Below are 27,662 nucleotides of genomic sequence, written 5' to 3'. Positions count from 1 at the left end.
TTATTTACAGGAATTACTTCTTTATTTGTAATGTACCAATACTGCATGATGATAAGTTACAACTTGAATGTTTCTTCTATTAACGATATCACTTAAAAAATATACTGAATAAGTGCATATGTATTATATTCTACTGGATATATTATCAGTTGGATATTAACAACAAAGTTCACAATTGTGATCCGTAACTAAGCGTCACTTTCACATAGTTGCATGGAATTATAAGGGTGAGTCTGTTTTAAGACGGGTTTCATTATCAATATCTTTAGAGAGCACTGTGCTGGCTCATGTTAAGAACAGAAGGGTTTGTACCAAAAATTAAAGGACTGGCTTGCTTCCTATATGAATGTAGAGATATAAATAATAGGCAAACAGTTTAGTTTTTGTTCTTGTACAATATTTAAATCCCATTCAGTTACACGGAGGCCTGTGTGCTGTGGTTTTCATGGTTAATTTTAGGTAAAAACCCACAGGTGAATACCTATGAAGAATATCTTCTGAGGAAGATTTACCATGAAATGGGCTTACATCTGGATGCTCACCGATTCATTACAGAAGCTGCTCTGTAGCATTACGATATATATAAAACGAGGAAAAAAAACACACCGTATGCTATAACTATATAATTATACACTACTATAATTATAAGTACAATTCTAAATACAAATACTTACAAAACTTATAAAAGACAGTATGAATAACAATGTAAGAATAAGTATGAATATAAAGCTTCTGTAACAATCTAACGTGCTGTATAAACTCAGCATACATTATTTCTACCTTGTCATAATACATACTATTTGTTAACAAGAAGCCCGTTCTATATAGACTTTAGTTGAAACATCTGTCTCTAGAACATAGTGTCCAAGTTATCTCACACTTAAATGTCTAGATGTGATGTAGCATCCACAAATCTATGGATGGCTCATTTTCTATCTATTTCAAAACTAGTTATTTTCCAAGAATCGCTGTTTTGGCTGAATTTGGTCAATTACCAGTTACAGAAATACCATAACGGTATTCCTGTCACTTTTTTCCTGCATCAGTAGAAAGAGACTGTGCGCAGATCAGCAGCTTCAACGGACTCACTTTCTTCTATGCTTGGTATCCTTTTTATATACATTAAAAAAAACCCCAACCCCCAGTTTTATGAATATATACAACTCAAGTTACAATAACTTCAATAATAGGTGGACTATTACATCATAACCACCAGTGAGGAAGCGTACAAAGAGATTACGGAAAGAAGACTTTACAAATGTGATAAATCTACTGTTACACGATTAAATAATATAATAAAAGAATGAAAAAAGAAACACAACTACATTAAAAGAAATTGCATGTTATAGGCTAGGAAGCTCTGTAACCTATGAAGCTTCAAATAAGCAGTTTTTGCTGCATCAGATAACTGTGTGTGTTCTTGGTCTGAAATACAGTTAACAAAAGGGAACCACGATGCTTCAAAATTTGAGTTGCACGCACCACTTTCAGATGCATACATATTTTGTCCATCGCGCAAAAACTGCATACTTTTTTAGCCACCGAGCAACTGAAGGTATATGATCAGATTATATACACAGTCCGTGACTAAGTCATTCTTCACGGAGCGGTTTCACCATCATTGCTTTGCCAGGGGTCTTCCTCCCCCAGTCTGGGACGTTTTGGTCTAGGAAAAAAAGACAACAAAGGGCAGGTGTGACAGAGGTTTATAAAGGGGTTGAGAAAAGCAGAGAGCCTTTTTTCTTGCTTTCCCATAATACCACCACAGCCAGTGGCGCTGGACGAATTTGATGGGAGACTTATTTTATTAAGCTTATATCCCAGCACTATCCCAGAAATGGGCTCCGGGTGGCTCACAGCAAACAGAATATAAATAAATCGCAATAACATATAAAGAACCAAATTTAGAAACGAGCGGAACAATCAAGACAAGACAGCAGCAAACACGACGACAACTCCAGAGCAGCCTCCTGCAGGTGCTAATGGAATTCTGCGGGCAGGAGAAGCCGAGATGGATTGAACATCCACCACTTTAGCCAAAGGCCTGGTGGTACAGCTCTGTTTTACAGGCCCCGTGGAACTGTAACAAGTCCTGCAGGGCTCTGATCTAACATGGGAGGTTTATTCCGCCAGGCCACGGCAAGGGCAGAGAAAGTCTTGGTGGAGGCTAAGCTAATGTCTTTCGGGCCAAAGACTACCAGTAGATGTTGACTGGCAGAGCACAAGGCACTCCAGGGCACATATAGGGAGAGATGGTCCTGTAGGAATGCTGGTCCCAGGTCACACAGAACTTTAAAGGTTAAGACCAGGGGTGGCCAAACTGTGGCTTGGGAGCCACATGTGGCTCTTTCACACATTCTGTGGCTCTCGGAGTCCCCAGTGCCCTGTCGGGCAGCTTGGAGAAGGCATTTCTCTCTTTAAATCACACCTCCAAGCCATCTAGCAGCTTGAAGAATGCATTTAAAGTTGTTTTCTTTCCACCACTCCTTCCTTCCATCTATTTGCCTCCCTCCCTTTCTTCCTCGTGGCTCTCAAACAACTGATGTTCATGTCTTGTGGCTCTCAAAGATCTCACATTTATTCTATGTGGCTCTTATGTTAAGCAAGTTTGGCCACCCCTGGTCAAGACCATAACCTTGAACTGAATCTGGTCCTCAACTGGCGGCCAGTGCAGGATGCTAGACTAGATTTATTACCAATCGGATGCAGCAGGGCTCTTCGGATGTTCTCCTTTTCTTCTTTGTAGAATTCCAATCTCATTTGACTCACTGCTTTTCGGAGTCATCTAGCGCAGGGGTCCCTGATATTTTTTGAGCCTGCGAACACATATGGAATTCTGACCTGGCACGATAGCGACTGCTGCAACATGGCTGCCACAGGAGGTGGAGCCAGCCAGAAAACAATTGCTGCAGCTGAACTTCAATCACACAGTGCAGATCCTTGTGTTGGGATGGCAGCTGCTGCCAAAGCAATATTTTGAAAAATCTGCACAGCCAATCAAATCTCTAATAGAGGAGCTCCTGCTAGAAAAAAGAGCCCTGCTTGATATGCAAATGAGTCAGAAGCCTGGCCCCACCCACTTTTTAAAAGCACTTGGCAGACACCAAAAAAGGTGTTGGCAGGCATCATGGAGACCTGTGATCTAGCACAGGACTTTTTTTTAAAAGCAGGAATGCACAGGAACGCAGTTCTGGCTAGCTTGGTTTCAGGGAATGTGGCCTAATATCAGGGCTCTTTTTCTAGCAGGTGCTCCTCTGCATATTAGGCCATGCCCCCCTGATGTAGTCAATCCTCCAAGAGCTTAGAGGGCTCTTAGTACAGGGCCTACAGTACGCTCCAGGATGACTGGTTACATCAGGGAAACGTGGCCTAATATACAGAGGAGCTCCTGCTAGAAAAAGAGTCCTGCCTGATATGCAAATGAGTTCCTGCTGGGCTTTTTCTACAAAAAAGGCCCTGTGGGAAACGAGAGTGGTGCCAGGGGCGTGGCCTAATATGCAAATGAGTTCCTGCTGGGTTCTTTCTACAAAAAGCCCTGATCTAGCCTATGGAATACATGCACCCATCTTGTTTCGGGTAAGTAGCCATGTTGGTCAACTGTAGAAGAGCAAGATTTGTCCCCAGCTTTTATGAGCTTTCAGAGTCAAAGCTCTCTTTGTCAGATACCAGCTCTTGCCCTTCCTATGCTGAGTCTGGCCACTGGCCTTCCTAGTGCAGAACTACCTATTTTGCCAGGCTGCAGCTCTCCAAAATCTCAGGTAGGCCATCTCCTCATTCCTGCTGCCTGAGATCCATTTTAGCAGGGACACCACTAATATCCGTCTGTGTCCTGGCAAAGCTACTTTAGGGATACCTGAAACTTTGCCCCCAAGCTGACTGTTACATTATGCAGTTTTAAACTAATACTGGTTTTATTTACATAAATAAGATAAGCGCGCAGGACTTATTTTGATTGCCTTTTTTTTTTTTGCATTTCCCGGGAAAGCTGGAAACTTTTTTAACCTATATGTTCAGATGTTACAAGTACCCAGGGCTTCCTTTGTAGCAGGAATGCCTTTGCATATTAGGCCACACACCCCGATGTAGCCAATCCTCCTGGAGCTTGCAATAAGTCCTGTACGAAGAGCCCTGTAAGCTCTTGGAGCATTGACTACATCAGGGGTGTGTGGCTTAATATGCAAAGGAGTTCCTGCTGCAAAAAAAGCCCTGAATGTACCAGATCCATCATTAGAAGCTGTATTATGCAGGACCATGTAGATTTCTAAAAGACGACCCATGTTAGTCTGTTATAGTGAAAGCAAAAGGCAATCTTATGACACCGACAGGAGATACTGATTTATAGAAGCAAAAACTTCTCGAGAACTAGAAACTGATTTCCCACCCCCTGCATACCATGAAAACAAAAGGCTTATTCTGCTATAAATGTTTTTAAAGCACCGTAAAATCCCGTTTTTTTCCTGAAAAAAGAGGTACCCAAACTCGCAAGAGGGAAATGAAGGTGGAATACAGGGGACTCTCTGAAACAATATTATTTTCATGCACTACAGACTTACCTCAACAAAGTAGTTTCCAAATTTGAAAGATGTCACCATTGTCCTCAGTTCTTTTTTGGGTCTCGCTTGGGGTGTCTGACGCTGGATAATCACCTTGAGGCAACCATGTTTTAGCATACCTTGTTGGATCAAAGGCTGTTAAGGGAGGTCCGACCAATTTTATAAACAATAAAGATGTTATGGTTGCAAATGACAACGAGGCTCTTTCTGGAGTGATAATCAGGTTCATCTCAGACAGTCCCCTTTCACAGTCACTGGTGGAAATAGCTATCGAATGGTAAATGTGCGTTATCTGAGACAGTTCCTTGGGTATTTCTCCAAATTTCAGATGTTCTCTGAAGGCGCGAATGCCTTTCCGTTCATTGAGCTGGAATCTTTTTGCCAATGTGCATATTTCTTCTTCCCCGTAGAGAATGTTGTTCCTTGCGTTTGCTGGCCAGTTCCTAGAATCCAGAACTCTTCCACACCTTGACAATTCTAAGTCTTCTTTGGAAAGCAATATTTTCTGAAGATGAATTTTAAGTTGCTCATAGAACGCAACTGGGGAGATTGGTGGGTCATCGGTTCCATTTTCCCTTTGCAATGGGACACCCTTAAACTGCAGACTTTCTGCTGCCTCCAGCGCTTGCTTATGATAAGGACCTGGAACAGTACTTCTCTTCCCACAAATATCAACAAGACACTCGATCTTGCTGTGGGCTTTGTACAGATCGATATTTCTCTCCTGCAAGCCTAAACTCAGTTCCGACAGTTCTTGCAAAGCATCGCAAATTAATGCGAGATCCAAAACAAATTCGACAGAGGTCATCTTTCTATGGAGGCTTTCGTAGCGGCGCTTCTCCTTTCTGTCGCGACCGCTTTCCGATCGACCTTTTTCAAAGTGACGCACAAGGGCTTCGTAATCCTGCCAAACAGCCAAAAGAGTCCTGTAGCTCGATGCAACCCATCTTGCAGACAGAATCCTTCCAATTTTTGAAATCTCTGTCTCCAACATACTTGAACATGAGTTGAGCTGCCTCGCATTGCTTGGAGATGAGTGATAGATAACATACAACTTGTCCAAAAAGCTCTTAACTCTATCGATGCCAGAAACTTCTTTTATAACATCAAGTACTAATAATTCCAGCCTATGACTGGCACAGTGCCATACAACAATGGGTGGGAATCTGGCTTTGAAAAGTTTTGAGACGCCCCCACAGGATTCCAGCATCACTGCCCCATCATCATAGGTGAAGGAAATTAAATTTTCTTCTAAGAATTCTTCCGTGAATCCTAGTGACAAAATATGAGAGATCAAACTTTTGTATATTCCGTTTGTGGTGACGTCTTCCAGCTCTATCAAACCAACAAAGAGATTTACAGGTTCTTGCATGTCTATCTCCTCAATATAGGTGCGAAGGAACAACATCAGTACGGATTTGTGACTCACAGTAGTAGAGCCATCGAGCATCAGTGAGATTTTACTCATTGAATCAATAATCCTTCTGATAATGGTGGCTCTCATCTCACTAGCAATGTGATTTATAATACTTTCACAGGCATCAGCGGAGTGGAAAAGTCTCCCCATATCAATACCATTTAATTCTTGCAATTCAATTTCTGTTTCAAAATCATCGAAGGACTGGTTCTGTTTAGCCATTTTATATGCAGTACGGAATAGACTGGTAATTTCCTCCTCTCTCGCTATTGTCGTCAGGCATACTGTTTCGAGCTTTCTTTCCTCTTCCTCGATTATTTTAACGGCAGTTTTATGAACTGTACTTTCTCTGTGGTCAAAAATCTTTTTCCTCAAAGACGTCAGTTGCTGTTTCCTAGATTCACCGTAAGATGTTATCTCACAATTTATCCATTCTTTAGAAAGCCGCATACCCATGTTCTTCTCTGTGCCTAAGTAGCCGACATTTTTGCACACCGAGCACCCTAATTTGCCTTTATGAAAAAATAACCAATTATTTTTCTTCACAAATTCATTCTTCTGCTCTATAGTCCAACAGTAGGGCCAGAAGCTTTCATTAGCATCAGAGACCAAGGTGGAACACCCAGAGTCAATTCTTGTTGCATTCTGAAGTTCCAAATCTGAATTCATGTTGGGAGTTGAAATTCCAGCTGGGCTCACTGATAAATCCCTTGATGTGGATGAACAATCTTCCATTACTTGACGTTTCCTTGCAGCGTCGCTAAAATAGTCCGAAATCCTTTTCATGCTACTCAGTTATCACGTGGTCGACACACGCACACACACAGACAATGTGGGTTATGTTCTGTGTGTAAACTCGTCAACCTAAAAACCAATAAATGTATTCTTTTAGCTAGGCGACAAGAGATTCTATAAGCAAAGTAATTACTGACTATACTTTGACCGTACATAAGCTTTCAAGAAAGACAGGCCTTTTGGCATAGGGACTGCGGGACCATACTTTCTCCAGACCAATGGGACTCTATCTGGGCTAGCGAAATTCTACACTCCAACATAATAAATATTTCACAACAGAACTTCAAACTTATGGCCCGTTGGTACCTTACTCCTACCCAACTTTCACATATGGTCACCTCGAACTCCCCTGATTGTTGGAGAGACTGTGGTCTCAAAGCCTACATTCATTGCTGGTGGGATTGCCCCAAAATAAGACCCTTTTGGACTGCAATCTGCTCTCACCTTTCAACTTTATTGGATACCATAATTCCTGAAGACCCCACTGTGATACTTCTTAATCATTGGCCCGGTTCTAAATTGTCACCTTCGAAAAGATCTCTAATTGCCAAACTTTTAACAGCTGCAAAAACAACGGTAGCCCAATCTTGGAAAAACGCTAACAACTTGTCCCTTGATACCTGGCTCCTGAAAATTTGGGACCATATAGCAATGGACAAAATCCAGGCGACATTAGACACTATCGACCCCTACCAGGCTTATTCCAAGTACATAGCGACATGGTTCCCTATCTTAGAAAAAATTGATAGTGATCCATTTTATATTAATTCTTACAACAAATCTAAATTATATAAAGATTTTTTGTGGCTATAATTTACTTTAATATATTTAACTATGTAAGCCTACTATTGGTTTTTCTCCTTTATTTTCTATGTTTAATGTGTGTTATTGTATTGGTTATTTTTATTAATGTATGTAACTTTTATAGTTATCTATGATATGTTCATTTTCAGAATTTTCATTAATAAAATCATTTGAAATTTAAAAAAAAAAAAGACAGGTCTCTTTATCAGATGCACCTGACAGAGAGAGATGTCTTTCTCGAAAGCTTATGCTACAATAAAATTTGTTCATCTTAAAGGTTCTACTGGACTCTTTACTATTTTGCAGCAATGGACTAACACGACTAGCTCCTCTAGATCTATTTTGATCGTAAGATACGGAAACGGAGGAACGCTTTCAATTCTTGAAACACTCTCCTGCCCCACTCCCAGCTAAACTTCTCGGCCTGGTCAAGGCTGGCCTGCCCCGCATCCTCCCACCCCAATGACTCCAACCAATACTCCCTCTAAGCTGTGGAGTCCTGTGAGCAAAAATTCTACTTTGTGACCCACTGACATTAACATTGTGAGCTACTGAACAGATTCATTTGCTCTGGGGCCATTTTTTCCTGAGCTAAGACAAAAATGTGTGCGCTGGAGGCTAAAAAACTGTGAGCTAGCTCACACTAACTCAACGTAGAGGGAACACTGGCTCCAATCAAGTGCAGCGGGAGCCCCACTCACCCCCAGCTAAGCTTCCCAGCCTGGACTTAGAGGCTCAGGCCAAGCTGCATCCTCTCACCCCCAAACCCCTGGCTTGGGAGCCCACCCCAACAACAAAAGACCTCGGCCCAGCCTCTGCTGGCTCTTACCTTCCCAGTGGCGAAGGGCACTCGATCAGCACACCAGTGTTGGCTGGCTTCAGAGCGCAGTGGCCGCTGCTGCTCTTCTTCAGGTCAGAAGGAGTCGAAGAAGTTCTGGAAGACTGTTCCGGTGTGTTCTGAGAGGAAAAAAATCCCTACTCCCGCCTAAGCCCTCTGATATCAACAGGTTTAAGAGTGGAGTAACTGTAGAAGGAGAAGAAGAGTTGGTTTTTATATTCCGCCTTCAACTACAAGGAGTCACAAAGTGGCTTACAATCACCTTTCCCCTCAACAAAGACCCTGAGAGATGGGAATGAGAGCTCTGAGAGAACGGTGACTGACCTAGGGCCACCCCGCTGGCTTCACATGGAAGAAGAGTGGGGCATCAAATCCACTTATCCAGATTAGAGTCCGCTGCTCTTAAACCACTACACCACAAGCTTGTACAGTTGGTAGATTCCCCAACCCCCATGTATTTCCTATTTCTGGAACTACCATCCCCCACATACCAGAGAACGTTGGTTCTACAGATAACCCAATAGGGAGGGCACACTGCACAATGGTAGAGCAAGCCCTGATATCTCCTGAAGAAGAATTGGTTTTTATACCCCACTTTTTCTACCCTAAGGAACCTCAAAGCAACTTACAATCACCTTCCCTTCCCTGCTCTACAAGTCACCTTGTTCTAGGGTGGTGAGGGATGGCAGGGAAAGAGAAGCCTAGGTATTGCCACCAGTGTCACAAAAAAAGTGATATCAATATCGTAACACCTGTGATACCCAGGTGACGCGCTGGTATTTGGCCAAATGTTAAAAGCAGATTCTACCACAGAGTTTTTGCCCAAATCACCCAGACACTGCTGGCATGATGACATCACATCCTGTGTGATGTTGGCCACAAGGCCTAGGCCTTCTTCTTTCTCCTAGTAAGTCCCCCGTCCCAGCCAGCTGATTGGCTGTTGGGGGTAGGGCCTGGGTAGGGGACCCCCTCCTCCACTGGAGGGGAGGTCTGGCAACCCGACTTTATAAGGAAAATGGAACAGAAAGAGTTGAGAGAACCGTGACAGGCTCAAGGTCACCCAGCAAGTTTCATGTAGAGAATCAAACCTGGCTCTCCAGATATATAACCATTATACCTCATTGGCTTTCAGTTTAAGCCATTTCAGATCATTTAAGGTAAGGTCCTTCTCTGCCTGAGATTCCACAGATGCACTGAAAGCTAGTAAGAGCAAAAATAGAAGAAGAATTGCAGATTTATACCCCGCCCTTTTTCCTGTATCAGAGTCTCCTATGTCTTCTCCCCCAACAGACACCCCGTGAGGTGGGTAGGGCTGAGAGAGCTCTCACAGCAGCTGCCTTTTCAAGGACAACCTCTGCCGGAGCTATGGCTGACCCAAGGCCATTCCAGCAGGTGCAATTGGAGGAGTGGGGAATCAAACCCGGTTCTCCCAGATAAGAGTCCGCACACTTCACCACTACACCAAACTGGCTCACTAGAGGGGAACATACTAGGGTTACCAGGTCAACACGGGCCACCAGCGGAGGATGAAGGGGTAGGGTTGCTACCTCCAGGTTGGGAAACTCCTTAAGGTTTGGGGATGGAGCCTGGGGAGGACAAAGAGCTCAGAGGAGTACAATGGCCATAGAGTCCACCCTCTAAAGCATTCATTTCCTCCCAGGAGGCCTGATTTCTATCATCTGGTGATGAGCTATAACTCCAGGGCATCCCCAGGTCCCACCTAGAGGCTGATATCCATAGAAGAGACACAGCTTCATGGTAGTCCTGCTTCTGTCTTTTTAACCACATGAAATGCCTATGCATTTTTCATGATCTTCTCTCCAAACTAGGAGAAAAGGCCCTGTATGGATAGTCCAGGCTAGCCTAATTGCATCAGAGCTCAGCTGCTAAGCAGGGACAGGCCTAGTCAGTATGCGGATGGGAGACCTCCAGAGAATATTAGCGTTGTGACAATGGAGGCAGGCCACAGCAAACCCCCTCTGAACATCTCTACCATAGGGGTGTTCAACATGCGGCTTGGGTTCCAAATCAAGCCCCCGAGCAACTGGCTGTCATCTGCTTCCTTCTGCATAACAGCTTGCTTTTCTAGGCTCTCTCAAATGCACAGCAAAGCTGAGTCAAGCCTCTCTTCCTTCTTTTGGCTGAGGCTCCTCCCCCTCCTGGTCCCCTGGGGAAGGAAGGAAAGAGCCAGAGCTTCCTTTGTCCAGTTCCCTTGATCACAGGGAAGAGATACAAAGAAAGCACCTTTAAGACAAAGAGTGTTAATGTTTTAAGCATGTTTTATTTTAAGGTTTTTTAAACAAATCTTTTTTAGGGTTTGTAGAATCTTTCGGGATCAAGTGCCGTGTTCTACTGGAGAAAGTTTTCTTTCCAGACGTTTCGTTCTCAGCTGCGGAGAACATCCTCAGTGGCGTTGCAGCCGGAGCAGGCGCTCAGACCTTCTTGGCTGCTGTGCATTGAGTGATCTTTTTTGTTTGTCTGTGTCCTTTATAACGTTTATAAAGTTTATATCTCTGCTACCTAATCTTAAATATGGTCTGACCCGACAAGGTCTCATTTATGTCAGTCCAGCCCTCATAACAAATGAGTTCGACAACCCTTCCCTACAGGGTCACCCAAAGTCAGCCACGACTTGGTGACACTTTTCACCACCACCTGGAGAAAAAAAAGTTCCCTGAGAGATTTAGCTATGTGTGTGTTTGTGAGGGGTGATCAAACATTAAGAATCAAAACCCATTTTAAAAAATGCTGAAACCATTAGTAGTCCCTCAAAAATAAAATCATATGTATTAATGGCAGGCATCAGTTGGTATCCATGCTGTTAGTATAGATGTCACATGTACAGGAGAACATGCTCTAGTTTATGCAGTAATTGCTACCTTTGTCATTTCAACATTTGCTTCTGGGTATTGAAAGGATTAATGTCTTGTACTTGCAAAGTGCTTAAGGATCCCACCACGGAAAGCATCAGGAGTGCAATTAAAAGAAAAGCACATTATTATAACCTTCATGTGGTCATGCAGCCACAAAGCTTTTTTGTTGTTGTTCAATAATTCTGAGTTACACATCTACAGCACAATCCTAAAAGGAGGTGCAGGAGCGTCTACATTCTCTGATTTTAATGGATTTAGAAGGGTGTAACTCTATTTAGGATTGCACTGAAAGTCACTAAATCCCTGGAAGAAAAAGAACGTGCAATCTCCAGTCCCTTTAAACTAGCGAAATTCACCCCTGAGATCCAGATTCACACTTGCTTAGAAATCATTTCTACTGAACATGGCTGAGAGCAATTTTGAGAAAACACGCGCCAGGACATCGGATGAACCTAAAACACTTAATTACCTTCTCTAAGCGCATTCTCCCTTCTAGCCCTAAATCGGATTAAGGGGTTTCTGGATCACATTATCCATTTTTTCCCCCGACCAAATACTAGGGTGGCCAATCTCCAGGCGCTATTAAACAATAGATTTGCAGAGGACACAGCGCAGTTCCCCTGGAGAAAATGGCTGCTTTGGAGCATGGACTCTACGATGGCATCGAGCCCCCATTGAAGTCTCCCCCTTCCCCTAAACTCTGCCTTCCCTAGGCTCCACACCCCAGATCTCCAGCCCAGGCCCGGCAGTCCTACCAAATGCAAATCCCCAGCAAAACCGAAACACAGTGGATCCCGGGCGGAGGCCGTCTCGAGATCGAAACTCTTCGCCTAAACTAAACAAACCCCGCAGGGCGGGAAACCCAACCCATGGGTTCAGATCCCTGCTACGCAAGCAGAGCGCGCCGCACCAAATTGCAAAGCATCAGAAAGCGCAAAGCCAAGTAAATCGGGACTAAATTCCCAAATAAGCATGCATAGGAGTGCAGCCACAAGCCTGGAGGTCCCTTCCAATTCTATGATTCTATAGCAATGAAGATCCTGTGAATTGAGGGGGAAGTATTTTGTGAGTTTCCTGCATTGTGCAGGGGGTTGGATTAGATTACCCTGGAGGTCCCTTCCAACTCTATGATTCTACAGGAATGAAGATCCTGTGAATTTAGGGGGAGGTACTTGTGAGTCTCCTGCACTGTGCAGGGGGTTGGACTAGATGACCCAGGAGGTCCCTTCCAGCTGCATGGTCCTATAGCAATGAAGATCCTGTGAATTTAGGGGGAGGTATTTGTGAGTTTCCTGCATTGTGCAGGAGGTTGGACTAGATGACCCTGGAGGTCCCTTCCTACTCTATGATTCTATAGCAATGAAAATCCTATGAATTTAGGGAGAGGTACTTGTGAGTTTCCTGCATTGTGCAGGGGGTTGGACTAGATTCCGCTGAAGATCCCTTCCAACTCTATGATTCTAAGCTTTAATAACAAATTATGAGAAAATTTTGCGCATCATCATCCTAAGAGCTCTAGAGAATGAGAAACTTTGCAAAACAAAAGCAAGCAGCACGTACCTTCAAGGCTAAGGAAATTTATTCCAACGATAACGTTCCAGATGCGGCAGCCGTTTCCACTCTGTTTTGGGATCACCCCGGATTTAAAAAGGCCTGAACGAGTCTCGCTTGAGAGATCCGTCTACAGGCCGATCCGTAGCTCGGCTCAACCCACCGCTGCAGCGCGGAAAGGAGGCTTCCGGTGCGCCTGCGCGGGACGGGAAGGCGATTTGGAGTGACGTACCAAATCTCTCTTCGGCGACTCTTTTTCGAAGATTCGTTGCTCGCTAAGTGAGCATGCGTGCTGCTGGCGGGGAGGGGGTGCGGTCTGCGCGCGCTGGAACCAACGGTCGTTGGCGCCTCTGCCGCTACGAATTGTGGGTGGCGTCTCCCCAGCTCCCAGCCGCTGCTATGGTGGACGGCCTCGGAAAGGCGGAGTCGGGAGCTCAGGTGAGGCAGTGGGCGGCATCCCCCCTCCTCAGTCCGTCCTGCACATTCTCAGAAAGGGAAGTGCCTCCCCCACACGGTGGGGGGTGGTCTGTCTTACCCCGTTTCTAATGGGTAAGGGGTATGAGGGGTAATAGCCCCATCCGCACCCACACAGAGGTATTTACTGGGCACTTGCTTCTGGCTATAGAGGTTTTGTTTGTTAGCTAATAGTCATCCACAGACACATGAACATATGAAGCTGCCTTATACTGAATCAGACCCTTGGTCCATCAAAGTCAGTATTGTCTTCTCAGACTGGCAGCTGCTCTCCAGGGTCTCAAGCTGAGGTTTTTCATGCCTACTTGCCTGGACCCTTTTTGGAGATGCCGGGGGTTGAACCTGGGACCTTCTGCTTACCAAGCAGATGCTCTACCACTGAGCCACCTTCCCTCCCCGACCTCCGTGGGTGTATCTGATTCTTCATAGCAGCCATCTAAGCTAAGAATTGGCATTTAAAAAAAAAAAAAGTGGCTAAGCTAGAAGCTCCGTGTACTTTCAGTTCTCGTCAAAGGTCCAAATATTCCAGATCTAGATGGATTGTGTTTTGCAGTATCTTTCTCCGGGGATTTCAAGAATGAGATGATGAGAACTGTATACTGAACAAAGTTGGAGTCCAGGAGCACCTTTAAGACCAACAAAATTTTAATTCTGGGTATACGTTTGCGTGTGCGTAGACACTTCTGTCAGCATGCATGCCCATGAAAGCTTACACCCAGAATTAAAATTTTGTTGGTTTTAAAAGTGCCACTGGGCTCAAATGGGGGAGGGACGGTGGCTCAGTGGTAGAGCATCTGCTTGGGAAGCAGAAGGTCCCAGGTTCAATCCCTGGCATCTCCAAAAAAGGGTCCAGTCAAATAGGTGTGAAAAAACCTCAGCTTGAGACCCTGGAGAGCCGCTGCCCGTCTGAGAAGACAATACTGACTTCGATGGACCGAGGATCTGATTCAGTATAAGGCAGCTTCATATGTTCAACTTTGTTCTGTTGCTTCAAGCCAACAAGGCTGCCCACCTGAACATAACCGTATACTGTAAAAAAAGAGTAAGAGTCCAATAATACCTTATAGACTAACAAAATTTGTGTAGGGTAGTAGCTTTTGTGAGTCGCTGCTCATGTCTTCCGATAGAGTGACTCACAAAAACTCATGCCCTACCACAAATTATTACTGCTGCAGACAGACAAACACAGCTACCCATATTGATCTAGAACTGTATACTCTATTCCAAATAGTTTAGGTTATTTATTTATTTATATGCCATTGTAATTCAATAATTCTAGTCCATACAGTTGACAATGTAATTTACTATCGGGGAGATGGAAAACTGAGGAAAGAGAACTGGTGGTTACAAGGTTTTATTGCAATAACTGGTGTTTAGGATAAGTTTTAGTATTTTAAAAGAGTGGTAACGTCTTCACAGAAAATATGGGGGGCAGGTCTTGTGGGCATGAGTTTTGTCTCTCAGCTTTCACAGTGAGTTTGCTGTTTTTGCAGAGCTGATGTGGAGCTATCCATCATGATCTCAGGATCCCTTTGCTAGAGAGTTAGATTGAAGTCCGATAACATTAAGAGACCAGCAAGTTTCACAACAAAATTTTGCACTAGAGCTTTAATTCTGGTTTAACTCTGTCCTGAAATTGACTTTCTACACTAGAATCAGAGAAACCAACTTTATGACTCTGATTCTATGGTTTTAGTGTAGAGTCAGTTTGGGGACAGAGTTAAACCAGGATTAAAGCTCTAGTGCAAAATTGGTCACAGTGTAAGCTTCGAGAGGCAAAGCTCCCTTTGTCAGACACAACTAGGGAGTTACAGTTCATGCTTCCCTCAGTGGTGCCCCAATCTGTATTTCAGTGTATAAGCACAATTTTCTTTGTCATTTTTCTTGACCCAGTGAGATTTTCTGCGGAATAAACATGCAAAGGAATGATGATATTGATGATGATATTGGATTTCTATCCTGCCCTCCACTCCGAAGAGTCTCAGAGCGGCTCACAATCTCCTTTCCCTTCCTTCCCCACAACAGTCACCCTGTGAGGTGGGTGGGGCTGGAGAGGGCTCTCACAGCAGCTGCCCTTTCAAGGACAACCTCTGCCAGAGCTATGGCTGACCCAAGGCCATCTCAGCAGGTGCAAGTGGAGGAGTGGGGAATCAAACCCGGTTCTCCCAGATAAGAGTCCGCACACTTAACCACTACACCAAACTGGCTCTCCAGGAATGTGTTGTCAAAGTAACATGACTGGTAATGGGTTTATTTCTAAAATAGTCCACATTTTAATCAATTCCATCTTCTTTAAAGAAAAAAGATAAGCAGCTTAAATGTTTATAATAAAATAACCCATCACCAGCTTCTTTGGGAAGGTGGTTGACCAGTTTCCTGAATATCAGAAGCAAGCTGGCCAGGTGGACTTTCCTGGGCAAATTCCATGAGGACACAGCTAAGGCCCTGGATCTTGTAGCCACATACTCCAAATATAAGGACATGAAAAGAATCATAGAGTTGGAAGCAGGGTCGTTTTGTAGAAAAATAGGTGGTGCAGCTCATTAGCATAACTCCTTAGCATATGCTGCCCCCCACCAGCAAAAAGCAACCCAAAGCAAGACGGAAGAGCCCTAGACGAGTGAGGTCTGCTTGGGCTGGCTAGAGATCCAGCAAGCCCAAGCAGGCCTCACCCGGGGCTCTCCTTGGCCACACACACCCCCTCCCACAGTCAAAAGGCCAGCAAGCCACCCGCCACCCAAAATCATATAAGAAGTGGAGAAAGGGTAGTGCGGGGTTCTCCAGGGGTTAATGAGGGCTGCTGGGGGTACAGCAAAGCTCCTGGTTGCTGGTTGGCTGCTCGCTCTCCAATTGTGGGATTGTTATGCAGCTGCCCCTACTATTCAATGGGCAAGGTTAGGTAGGTGGGAAGGAGGAGGGGGGCTGTCAGAAAGGTTCAGGAGCTGTGTTCCTGTGAACTCCTGCTGAATTCAAGGTCTGGTTGGAAGGAACCTCCAGGATCATCTAATCCAGGGGTCCCCAACCCCTGGGCCATGGACTGGTACCAGGCCATGGCCTGCTAGCAACTGGGCCGTGAGTTGTATAATTATTTCATTATATATTACAATGTAGTAGTAGAAGTAGTAGTAATAATACGACATCGGATTTATATCCTGCCTTCCACTCTGAATTTCAGAGTCTCATCAGAGTGGCTCACAATCTCCTTTACCTTCCTCCCCCACAACAGACACCCTGTGAGGTAGGTGGGGCTGAGAAAGCTCTCACAGAAGCTGCCCTTTTAAGGACAACTCTGCTAGTGCTATGGCTGACCCAAGGGCTTTCTAGCAGCTGCAAGTGGAGGGAGTGGGAAATCAAACCCACTTTTGCCAGATAAGAGTCTGCACAATTCACCAACACACCAAATTAATAAAAATAAGGTACACAATTGTATCATCCCAAAACCATTGCCTCCCCCCGCCTCAGTCCATGGAAAAATTGTCTTCCACAAAACCGGTCCCTGGTGCTGATCTAATCCAACCCCCCTGCACAGTGCAGGAAATTCACAAATATCCTCCCCCACATCCCTTGACCCCTGCTCCACGCCCAGAGGAGGAAAAAAACCCCTTCAGGATCCCTGGCCAAACTGGCCTAAAGAAAAATTGCTGCCTGACCCCAAATTGTCAAACAGCATTTCCCTGCGTGTGTAAGAACAGGCCACGAGAACTAAACACTGTTGCCATCCAGGGGTGGAATTCTAGCAGGAGTCCTTTGCATATTAGGCCACACACCCCTGATATAGCCAATCCTCCAAGAGCTTACAAGGATCTTCTTTTTTTTGAAAGCTCTTGGAGGATTGGCTGCATCAGGGGTGTGTGGCCTAATATGCAGAGGAGCTCCTGCTAGAATTCCACCCCTGATGCCACCCATTCTGCGCTCCTTCTTATGATCTGCCTAAGTTCACAGAATCACCTATCTTAACCACTACACCAAACTGGCTCTAACCAGTAACCAATGATAAGTTTCCACCTTCTTATTGATCTAGACTTTTGTGACTTCGCAGCAGTTAATGTAACGTTTAAGCCAGGGATATCAAACATGTTGCTCAGGGGCCAAATCAGGCCCCTGGAGGGCTCCTATCAGGCCCCCAAGCAACTGTCATCTGCCTCCTTCTTATCTCTTGTTTCCTTCTGCATAACAGCTTGCTTTGCAAGGCTTGCTCAATTATACAGGAGCTACAGAGTAAAACCTCTGTTTTCTCCATTGGCTGAGGCTCCTCCCTTGGGGAGGAAGAGAGGACGGCAGAGCTGGTTTTTCCAGTTTCTTTCAATCGCACAACAGAGCTACTGAGCCAAGCCTCTCTTCCTTCTCCCTCCTGGTCCCCTGGGGAAGGAAGGAAAGAGCCAGAGTTTCTTTTGCCCAGTTCCCAGGATCCCTTGGGAGAGATACAAAGAAAGCGCCTTTAATACCAACAAGTGCTAACATTTTATGCATGTTTTAATGGTGTGTATAAAATGGCCCAACATAGCCCGGCCCAACAAAGTCTCATTTATATCAGATCCGGCCCTCATAACAAATTAGTTTGACATCCCTGGTTTAAGCAGAGGAAGCTTTCCCTAGCATGGAGATAATTGGAAGGGAAAGACTTCATTTCCTTTATGTCTGTGGGCCAGCCTGTTGTTACATTCATAGGTTCAGGGCTGGAAAGAAGGGTCGTGACCCTTAGGGAAAGGGTAGGATAAACATATAACAACTAGATTCCGATTGGTACCCCAGCCGTCTTCTCTTCCACTGTGTTAGGTAGGCAAAATTAAAATATCCATGTGGAATAGCATCATTAATAGTCCATTTTTCAGCATTAATGTTTAATTTCTTAACAATTTGGCTTAAAACTGCTAATAGAGAGACTGGCTTTTGTTGGCATTGCTTAATGGGAAGTTGTTAGCCGGCTCCCCTGGGATATTGCCCACGGCACCCAGCATGATGCTAAACGACTGCAGTTATTTTGCATCCAAAATTGTGAGGTAAACACACACCAGAAATCTAGGTGCATTATTACTTAATTATCATAATAATTTGCATATGAAGTTCTCCAGATGTGCACCTGCTGTTATTTGAGCAAAAAGGGGGGGGGAAGTGCGAGCTCTTATTATATTACAATCCTGGTTAGGTTTTAATAGTCGGCAAGCGAGACGCTTCTTAAGAGTGAGCAGCAAAATGAGAGGAGATTGCAGCTGGAAGAGCAGCTGCAGAAAGTCTTGATCCTTGGGAAATATTCTGTGCAGAATGTGTTGGCTGCTGGGTGACCACCAAAAGCATCCAGGCAGCCTAGGTGGCTTGGAATCCTCACCTGGCCTCTAGCCCTTCTTCACTTGGATCCTGAGACAAGTTGCGATGATGATCTCACATGGATATCCTCCAGCACTGGACGCATCTAAAGATGAACAAGTCATTCTTCTAACATTCTTCTGTTTTCCATAGCAGCATACTCAACTCAGAAAGACTCTTTTATTTATTGTGTTTTGAAATGAATTCCCTAAGAATCCCAGGGACAAGCTCAAGAGGTGGCTAAGAGAACGAGCCCTGTTGTGGCAGATCTTGCTGCAGACTCTCATGGTGGCTTTAGGCAAGACATTCTCCAGATGTGCAATTTGGCGATAGTAATACTTGTCCCCCGTGGTGCGCAGTGGTAAGCTGCAGTATTGCAATCCAAGCTCTGCTCATGACCTGAGTTCAATCCCAGCGGAAGCTGGGTTCAGGTGGCTGGCTCAAGGTTGACTCAGCCTTCCATCCTTCCGAGGTCGGTAAAAGCTTGCTGGGGTGCGGGGAATGTAGATGACTGGGGAAGGCAGTGGCAAATCACCCCATAACAAAAAGTCTGCCATGAAAACATCATGATGCAACGTCACCTCATGGGTCAGAAATGACTGGTGTTTGCACAGAGGACTACCTTTACCTTTAATACTTGTCCTCATCACTGGGCTGTTGTAAAGATTACAAGAAAATAACAGGGTAGGGGCTGTGGCTCGGTGAAAGAGCCTCCCTTCGCATGCATAAGGTTCCACATTCAATCTCCGGCATCTCCAGTTAAAAAGGAGGAGACAGTAGGTGACGTGAAAGAAAAGGACAGGTCCCCTGTGCAAGCACCAGTCGTTTCCGACTCTGGGGTGACATTGCTTTCACGTTTTCAGGGCAGACTTTTTATGGGGTGGTTTGCCATTGCCTTCCCCAGTCATCTACACTTTCCCCCCAGCAAGCTGGGTACTCATTTTACCGACCTCGGAAGGATGCAAGTCTGAGTCAACCTCGAGCCAGCTACCTGAAAACCCAGCTTCCGCCGGGAATTGAACTCAGGTCGTGAGCAGAGCTTTGGACTGCAGTGCTGCAGCTTTAACACTCTGCGCCACGACCCCCACCTAAAACCATGGAGAGCTGCTGCCAGTCTGAGTAGACAGTGCTGTCCTTGATGAATCAGTAAAAGGCAGTTTCCTCTTTGTGATAATGTGCGTGAAGTGCTTCTATGTGGCTTAGAGGTGGCCAGATTTGCTTAACATAAGAGCCACAGTGAATAAACATCAGATATTTGAGAGCTGCAAGAATGAGCATCAGATGTAGGAAGGAAGGAAAATAGACGGGGGAGGGAGAGGTGGAAAGAAAGCAACTTTAAATGCATTCTCTAAGGCACCAGCTGGCTTGGCTTGGAGAAGTGATTTAAAGAGACAAATGCCTTCTACAAGAGAGCAGATGGGTCGGAGGGGGCTTCCAGATCCACACAATATACGTGAAAGAGCCACATGTGGCTCCTAAGGTGCAGTTTGGTCACTCCTGAAGTAGTGCATCTGATCTAAAGTACTATATAAATGCTGAGTAATTTTTATTATTAATAATAAGGCACTTGCAATAGTAATTAATGCTATTATTAATAATACATTAGCAATAGTAATTAATACTAAGTACTGTTATTAACAATAATAATTAAAAGTAGCCCATTTCATAAAACCTGCGAAGGTTATACAGTAACCTGGAGGAGGGAAAGTATTTATATTCATCTAGTGCCTGCCTCAAATGCATTTTTAAAGGTCCTACATAAAAATTCTGTTTCATAGAATGAAATCTGATTATACTGTGATTGGAAGCCCCTATCTCTGTACAGGCTAAAGCACAAACACATACAACTTTTATTTTAATGTATTATTTAGGAAGTTTGGGGTGTTCTTACTTTGTTACCCTGGTCTTAACTAGTTGTGCCAGGATCACATTCTCTATAATCAAAATCAAATATTTGGCAGAACATCCCAGTATGAGATGTTAGTGCTTGAACAGCTTTGTATGTGTCCTATACTCCATATTGTAATGCATACTGAATATTATCTGAAATAATTTTAGTCAGTAACTCTTTCTGTTACATTCCCAAAATCCTGTTTGGAATCTCTAGGTGCAATATGGTTATGTTTCATAGTTTGTCTTATGGCAAATGAATTAAAAATAAAGTTAAAAGAATCAAATGATCATGCCAGAATGCTGGTTTACTGTGGTAAAAAAAAAAAGGTACCACATAGGTTTATGATCCTGAGAGAAAGAGAAGAAGATGAAGATATTGGATTTATATCCCGCCCTCCACTCCGAAAAGTCTCAGAGTGGCTCACAATCTCCCCCACAACAGACACCCTGTGAGGTGGGTGGGGCTGAGAGGGCTCTCACAGCACTGCCCTTTCAAGGACAACCTCTGCCAGGGCTGACCCAAGGCCATTCCAGCAGGTGCAAGTGGAGGAGTGGGGAATCAAACCTGGTTCTCCCAGATAAGAGTCTGTGCACTTCACCACTACACCAAACTGGCTCTCCAGAGACTCCTGGTACTCTAGGATGTTTGGGATACCGAAAACAGAACATTAAATTGAGTAACGTGTCTGTTTTACACACAAATCCGTGTTGTGTTAGGCTCCCTAGTTGTGCTTTCCAGAAAATTCTGGGCAAATGTCTTGAAACTTGCAAACCGAAATAAATGGTCCATTATACCTAGCCCCGTGGCGCAGAGTGGTAAAGCTGCAGTGTACTGCAATCCAAAGCTCTGCTCACAACCTGAGTTCGATTCCGGCGGAAGCTGGGTTCAGGTAGCTGGCTTGAGGTTGACTCAGCCTTCCATTCTTCCGAGGTCGGTAAAATGAGTACCCAGCTTGCTGCGGGGAAAGCGTAGATGACTGTGGAAGGCAATGGCAAACCACCCCGTAAAAAGTCTGTCGCGAAAACATTGTGAGAGCAACGTCACCCCAGAGTCGGAAATGACTGATGCTTGCACAGGGGACTACCTTTACCTTTTTATATCTAGAAAGCTGAATGAGATAAGTGGGCACATGAAAGAGGAGGGTAGTTTGATCATTTCTTTGTTGTACATGATTATGGCTCAAACTATGCATTTCAAAACAGATGGTTTAGATTCTAGATTATAATTCTGAGAAATGGGCTGGACCCTCCCTGACCTGGATGGCCCAAAGTAGCTTGATTTTATCAGTTCTTAGAAGCTAAACAGGGACAGCCCTGATTAGCATATGGCTGGGAGACCATCAAGGAATACTGGGGTCACAATGCAAAGGTGGGCAATGGCAAACCACCTCTGAATGTCTCTTGGCTTGAAAACTATGAGTCAGCTGCAACTTTACGCACTTTCCACCACCCAGATGGACTGGGGCAATGCAGTTCTAGGTTTTCTAAAACCTTTCAGCTGCTTTTGCTCTATGGATCACCCAATTTTGGTGGCTCTCCTGTGAAATGGTGTAAGAGGGGGATGCAGTCCTTGCCATGGTTGTCATAAGAAGGTGTTGACAAAGGACTGCAGCTTCTTCTCTGGAACTTTCACCCATGAATTTAGACTTTGGTGTCCTCATTGTGTTGAGGACTCTCTCAAATACATTCCCCCCCCCCCCCCCGGTTCTGCATGGACGGCATGAAAACAAGCTGCAACTGAATGCGGACAAGGAGGAAGTGAAAATGGTTGGGGGGTGCACATATTTGGAGAAGCAGAGGGGGCTCAGCACTTATTTCTCGCTCTGCCCTTGATTAATCAGTCTGAAAGTGTTTCTTGACATCATATTTTTATTAGAAGAGACTGTGCGTTTGGGTCACACTGGGAGTGGGGAGATCCAGGTTTTAGTCACTATTGTAAATCTCACAAGCTGACCTTAGTTCAGTCACCTTCTCTCAACCCAATCTACCTCACAGGATAGCTAGGAAGAAGGGAACTCATAAGCTGCTCTGAATGCCTTAAGAGGAAGGGAAGAGTAAAAATGCAACAGATAGAGGCAATGGGCCATGGCCGTATTTTACCAACTCCATTTCCTGGGTGGAAAGGATCTCATTGAGAGGCAACATAGGAAAATTATAATGGATTTCCCTTGAAAATTGTTCACCCTAGCACTGCCTCACAATGGCTGGATAGATGGTGGGATCACTTCATTTTAAATAAGATAACTTACAATTCGCTTGAGATGGAGCCTAAGTCTTATGAATCCAAATTTGTTTTTGTCTGGTTCCCCTTCTTAACATTTATGGTGGGAGATGATATACTCCCAATTAACCCTTTGAATAGTAAGATGGTATATCTTTAGAAAGAAGAGAGATAAAAAGTCTGAATGGTTATTGTAATTTTTATGATGTTTTATCTGTGTTATCTTTAATTGTAGATTTATGCCTTGAATCTATATGCAGTATCTGGTTTTTATTTCTTTTTGTTCATTTTGATCTCTTATTTTGCTCCTGTTTATATAGCTTACTGTCAAATGCTATCATCATTATATATTGTAATATTTTTTAAGTTTTAAAATAAAGCTTTTGTGTTTTAAAAAAAGAAGAAGAAGAAGAAGAAAAAGAAATGTCAGCTGATACCTCTCTCTGATAGTGTCAAGGAGATGAGGAAATCTACCTTCAGTTTCTTTATCCAAAATCCCTTCACTTTCAGGCCAGATTCCAAATGCTGGCTTTTACTTAATTAACATAATGATTTGCATAAGAAGTTCTCCAGATATGCACCTGCTGTTATTTAAGCAAACAAGTGTGTGCTTTTATTATATTAAGCTCCTGGTCAGGTTTTAATAGTCTCAGGGAGTGATACAGAAGAGATACAGAATTCTGTATGTATTTAGCAAATCTCTAGTTAGTCCCCACGTGAGCCCTTTCATCCTCCGACCTCTAGAGTAGCCTGAAGAAAAAAATATCCTTTCCCTTTTAACAGAGGCTTAATGAGATGTTATTTATCAAGTAATGCTATTTTCCTGAATGCCATGAAAAGCTTCAGCTGCCCATTTCTGCACATTAAGCCTCTAATAAAGGGATAGACATTTTTCTCCATGCTTGTCGGGAACCCAGGCTTTTAATGAAAGGTTTTATCAGCTTTTTTAATGATCTGCTGTTTTACAGACAGATTTATGCTGCTTTGTGTCCAAGGGCTTGTTATTCGTATTGTTCTGAATTGTTAGCTGCCTTGAGCAGGACTCTGAGGTGGCATGGAAATATTCTAAATAAATAATGAATAAACCCTATGAAGCTCAGGTGAATTTCAGGAAGCTAGATTGGTGGCGAACTGCTGCAGGGCCTTCTCAGTAGTGGCCTCTGAGCTGCAGTACCTGTTGGCTGGATAGGTGTGCCTTTTTAATACCAGTATGCAGGCTTGTAGAAAGCAATATGAGGTCTTTGTTTTTAGGAAGGAGTTGGATTCAGGGTACATTTTATGCCTGATGGAGTAGCCTTTTTATTCTGCCTTATATAATTAGTGTGTTGTTGTGTTAATGCAGTATAATAAGATGTTCTTTTTAGAGCCATTAGGGTTTTATTGTTAGATTGCATATTCTAATGGAGTGCCTTGTATACTCTTAGCTGCTTTCAGCAGATTTTGGCAAAACTCCACAGAAATCAATAAAACTAATAAGCTTAATGGAAACAACTTTGCTGAGGGTAGAGTGCATTGTGTTTATACTATGCTTGCTTTTTCTGCAAATACATGGAAGGTATTATGACCAAGACTGTGTCTAGAGTTGATGGCTGGAAGACTTATACTTGCAGCTGCATATGCAGAAATTTTAAAACAACTGTTAGGTAGTTATTTGTGTAAAATCTGTGTTTGACATCCCAAGTCACCTTTTGCTTGGGCAATGGAGGCCCACTCATGCTAGGCATCTGCTGATTTTTCATACACATATACCCTGTGGAAGCACCCAAAACAAACCCCCCCCCCAGCCACCCAGTACAGTACACTATACTGTTCTCGAGGAGCCATTCATCCCTGCAGGGTTATTTTAGGGAAGACAGCCTGGCTGCTGCGTGAAGAGGGAATAGGAAATTTCTCTTCCCCATACCTAGTTCTGCTCACAGTGCTCAGGATACAACCCTGACAATTAGCTTGTTTGATTAATTGGTTTTTATTTTAATTTTTTTAATTAGAATTTTTATACAAATAATAACAATAAAGAGAAAATAACAAAAAAGGGAATAGATTAACACCTACAAACACACAAAAAAGGAAACAACTATAGTTGAAAAAGAAGACATTAATATCTGATTTTCTCCGCTACTGGAATCTATACCTTTACTCATCACGACCTTAGTCCAAAATCAGATTACCAGATTTATTGTTTTTTAAATTAACAGGTTGCTTTTCTGTTTGTTTCAAAGCTTCTCACTCGACTTGAAGGCAGAAGTTCCCTGAAGAAGCTTGAACCTTATCTGTTTGCTGAAGAGGGATATCCCATTCATGGTAAAACGCATTGTTATGTATGTTAAATTATATCAAGGATCTGGGTATTCCTATTTAGCGCATTGGAGCCGGAAGAATGGAGCTTGGGGAACTAGGAACAATGGGCAGCAGGATCCTGATACTTGCTGTTCTGCACCAATCATAGGGCCCCGGCCAGTTTGAACGGACCAATAACCTGCTAGCGCAGGAACCCAGAGTTGTGTATAGTTATGGCCCCGTTGGCCGATAGCCCAGCCTTGTTAGTGCAGCCATCTACCATGCTGCTTCTAATAAAGAGCTGTTATCACTGTTACCTCGTCTCCTCCATGCTTTGAACCCACTATATTAAACACATTTCCCCCTCTAAAGTATGTACAAGTAAGAATTAGCAAATCAGAAGGTAGACAGCAAATGTGCCAGTTTGATGCTTAATTTGTCACACAGTTGTATGACCGCAAAATACACGTGGGATCTCTTAAAGGCAAGCCTTCTCCCAGCTGTTAGCATTCTGCATGCAGAGAGATGTTGATAAGGGACCCTTTTGCACATGCAGTCCACCCCTTCCCTACATGCTGTACATCATCGGCACAGTTTTCTGCAGTCTTCTGTTAAATATATATATATATCTCCTTATGCATTACGATTGGAACCTTCACAAAGTTATATTTTAACTTCTCTTTGCATTGTATACTGAACCATTTAATTCTGCTTCCTCTCAAGTTGTAAGGCATTTGGATTTCTTTTAAGGGAGTATATGTTCGAAGGACTTTGAGATTTATAAGTGAAAAGTATGTGAGATTTGAAATGATTTCTTATTCTGTAATATGAATGTTTTTACAGTAGTATTGCTCCCCCCCTTTCCCTCCCCACAAACAGTAACAAACTCTGAAAGCTAAATAATGGCTTAGGAAACTTGTTTTCTCAAATACAAAACATGTTGATGTGAACCTGTGTTTGTTTCTGGGCTGTTGACTGTAATGCTGGTTACTTCCAGTTAAACACTGCCAGTGCCCTGACCTGGATAGCCCAGGCTAGCCTAATATTGTCAGAATCAGAATAGGGTTGCCAGGTCAGTGTTGGAAAATACCTGGAGATTTTGGGTGGAGCCAGGAGAGGGTGGGGTTTAGGGAGAGGAGGGGCCTCAGCATGGTACAGTGCTGTAGAGACCACCCATCCAAGCAGCCATTTTCTCCAGGGGAGCTGATCTTGGCCAGCTGGAGATCAGTTGTGAAAACAGGAGATCTCTAGGCCCCACCTGGACGCTGGCAATCCTAACTTGGAAGCTAAACCGGTACAGCCCTGGTTAGTGTTTGGATGGGAGATCACCAGCGAAGTCCGAATCATTAGAGGCAAGCAATGGCAAACCACCTCTAAACTTCTCATGCCTTGAAATCCTTACAGGGTTGCCACAAGCCGGTTGTGACTTGACAGCACTTTCTGCCACAAAATACAAAAAACATCCTTCTGTGAAACCATTCTTCTTTTAACTCTGCAAGATCAGGAGGGATAATTATGTACTTTTTTCTTTAGCTCAGAACATGGTGCTGTTGGTTCAGCATACTAAAGGAAAGGGATTTTGGAAACAAAAAGATGTTTACTTGTGTTAGAACCGAAGCCTGGTCCGTTGCGCCTGTCTGAGTTACAGCTGTCCTAGATTTTTTTTAAAAAAACAACCTTGTTTTTTGCTTGTTGCATAGGAGATGTTGTTGAATTCCACGGTCCCGAAGGAACAGGGAAAACAGAAATGCTCTACCACCTTGTCGTCCGCTGCATTCTCCCCAAAGCAGGAGGGGGCTTAGAAGTCAGTTTGCTTTTTATCGATACCGACTTCCATTTTGACATGCTGCGCCTGGTGACCGTTCTGGAGCACAGGCTGCCCCAGAGCTCTGAGGGCCTGATCAAGCAATGTCTGGGGAGGTTTTTCCTTGTGAGCTGCAACAGCAGCGCCCAGCTGCTGCTCACCCTTTACTCTTTGGAAAACATGTTTTGCTCTCACCCTTCCCTCTGCCTCTTGATGATTGACAGCATGTCAGCCTTCTACTGGACCGACAGAGCGAACGGAGGGGAGAACCTCGGCCTGCAAGAAGCCAACATGCGGAGGTGTGTGCAGTGCCTCGAGAAGCTCATCCAAGAGTATCACTTGACCTTGTTCGCAACGACCCAGACCATCATGCGGAAATCTTCAAACTCTGCTGAAAGCTCAGGTCGACCTCAGGAGGAGGCAGAGGTGGACTACCGGCCTTACCTCTGTAAATCGTGGCGACAGCTGATAACCCATCGGATCTTTTTATCCAGGCAGCATCCCATAGACAGCGCTCAAGGATTTTCAATCACTTCCTGCCATATCCGTAGCAACAGTGTTGTGAAGCGCCCGTTCAGCATTTCAGAACACGGGATCCAGTTCTAATGGTGGCTTTTTTAAAAAAAAAAAAAAAGCGTACAAAATGTTGACAGTTTTATTGTCAAGGTTGCATAAACTTCTGTAGGTTTTTTTTTAAGAAACTTTAAAAAAATGTATACAAAATGCTCCCTAAAATATAATTTGAAAGCTTCAGCAAGTGCTTCTATTTCAGCCTTGCAGTTGTGGAAGCATTAAGGACTTCAAGAAGAAATAGAAGACCAGTCATCGCCGGGGTCCAATAAATACTTGAGTGCTGTA

At 43.9% G+C, this 27,662-nt stretch overlaps 2 protein-coding genes across 3 annotated transcripts; one reads left to right on the top strand and one right to left on the bottom strand.

Annotated features, from left to right (window-relative positions):
* Positions 1-13,061, bottom strand: LOC132578162 (E3 SUMO-protein ligase KIAA1586-like). 2 transcript variants are annotated; one of them, XM_060248026.1, is made up of 4 exons: positions 12,841-13,061; positions 8,399-8,593; positions 4,554-6,834; positions 1-1,666 (listed from the first exon to the last, which is right to left on the bottom strand). In XM_060248026.1, the coding sequence occupies exon 3, from the start codon at positions 6,754-6,756 to the stop codon at positions 4,555-4,557; it is 2,202 nt and encodes a 733-aa protein (XP_060104009.1). In that variant the 5' UTR covers positions 6,757-6,834; positions 8,399-8,593; positions 12,841-13,061; the 3' UTR covers positions 1-1,666; position 4,554. The 2 variants fall into 2 exon arrangements, with proteins under 2 accessions (XP_060104009.1, XP_060104010.1); XM_060248027.1 differs by lacking the exon at positions 12,841-13,061 and adding an exon at positions 12,036-12,117.
* On the top strand, positions 12,951-27,662 carry XRCC2 (X-ray repair cross complementing 2). The gene is made up of 3 exons (XM_060248028.1): positions 12,951-13,269; positions 24,943-25,024; positions 26,701-27,662. Exons 1-3 carry the CDS (start codon positions 13,117-13,119, stop codon positions 27,408-27,410), a joined length of 945 nt encoding a protein of 314 aa, XP_060104011.1. The 5' UTR covers positions 12,951-13,116; the 3' UTR covers positions 27,411-27,662.

Source organism: Heteronotia binoei, chromosome 10, assembly GCF_032191835.1.
Source record: "Heteronotia binoei isolate CCM8104 ecotype False Entrance Well chromosome 10, APGP_CSIRO_Hbin_v1, whole genome shotgun sequence".
In the NCBI taxonomy this organism is placed as follows: domain Eukaryota; kingdom Metazoa; phylum Chordata; class Lepidosauria; order Squamata; family Gekkonidae; genus Heteronotia; species Heteronotia binoei.
The sequence above is the reverse complement of the archived record's forward strand: the minus strand, read 5'-3'. Positions and strand labels throughout refer to the sequence as shown.

Bases quoted from the DNA above. Each gene is read 5' to 3' on its own strand.
- LOC132578162 (XM_060248026.1), bottom strand. From the start codon at position 6,756: ATGAAAAGGATTTCGGACTATTTTAGCGACGCTGCAAGGAAACGTCAA.
- XRCC2 (XM_060248028.1), top strand. From the start codon at position 13,117: ATGCGTGCTGCTGGCGGGGAGGGGGTGCGGTCTGCGCGCGCTGGAACC. The intron at 13,270-24,942 runs GTGAGGCAGTGG...TTTGTTTCAAAG, and splicing joins AGGCGGAGTCGGGAGCTCAG to CTTCTCACTCGACTTGAAGG. The intron at 25,025-26,700 runs GTAAAACGCATT...CTTGTTGCATAG, and splicing joins AGAGGGATATCCCATTCATG to GAGATGTTGTTGAATTCCAC.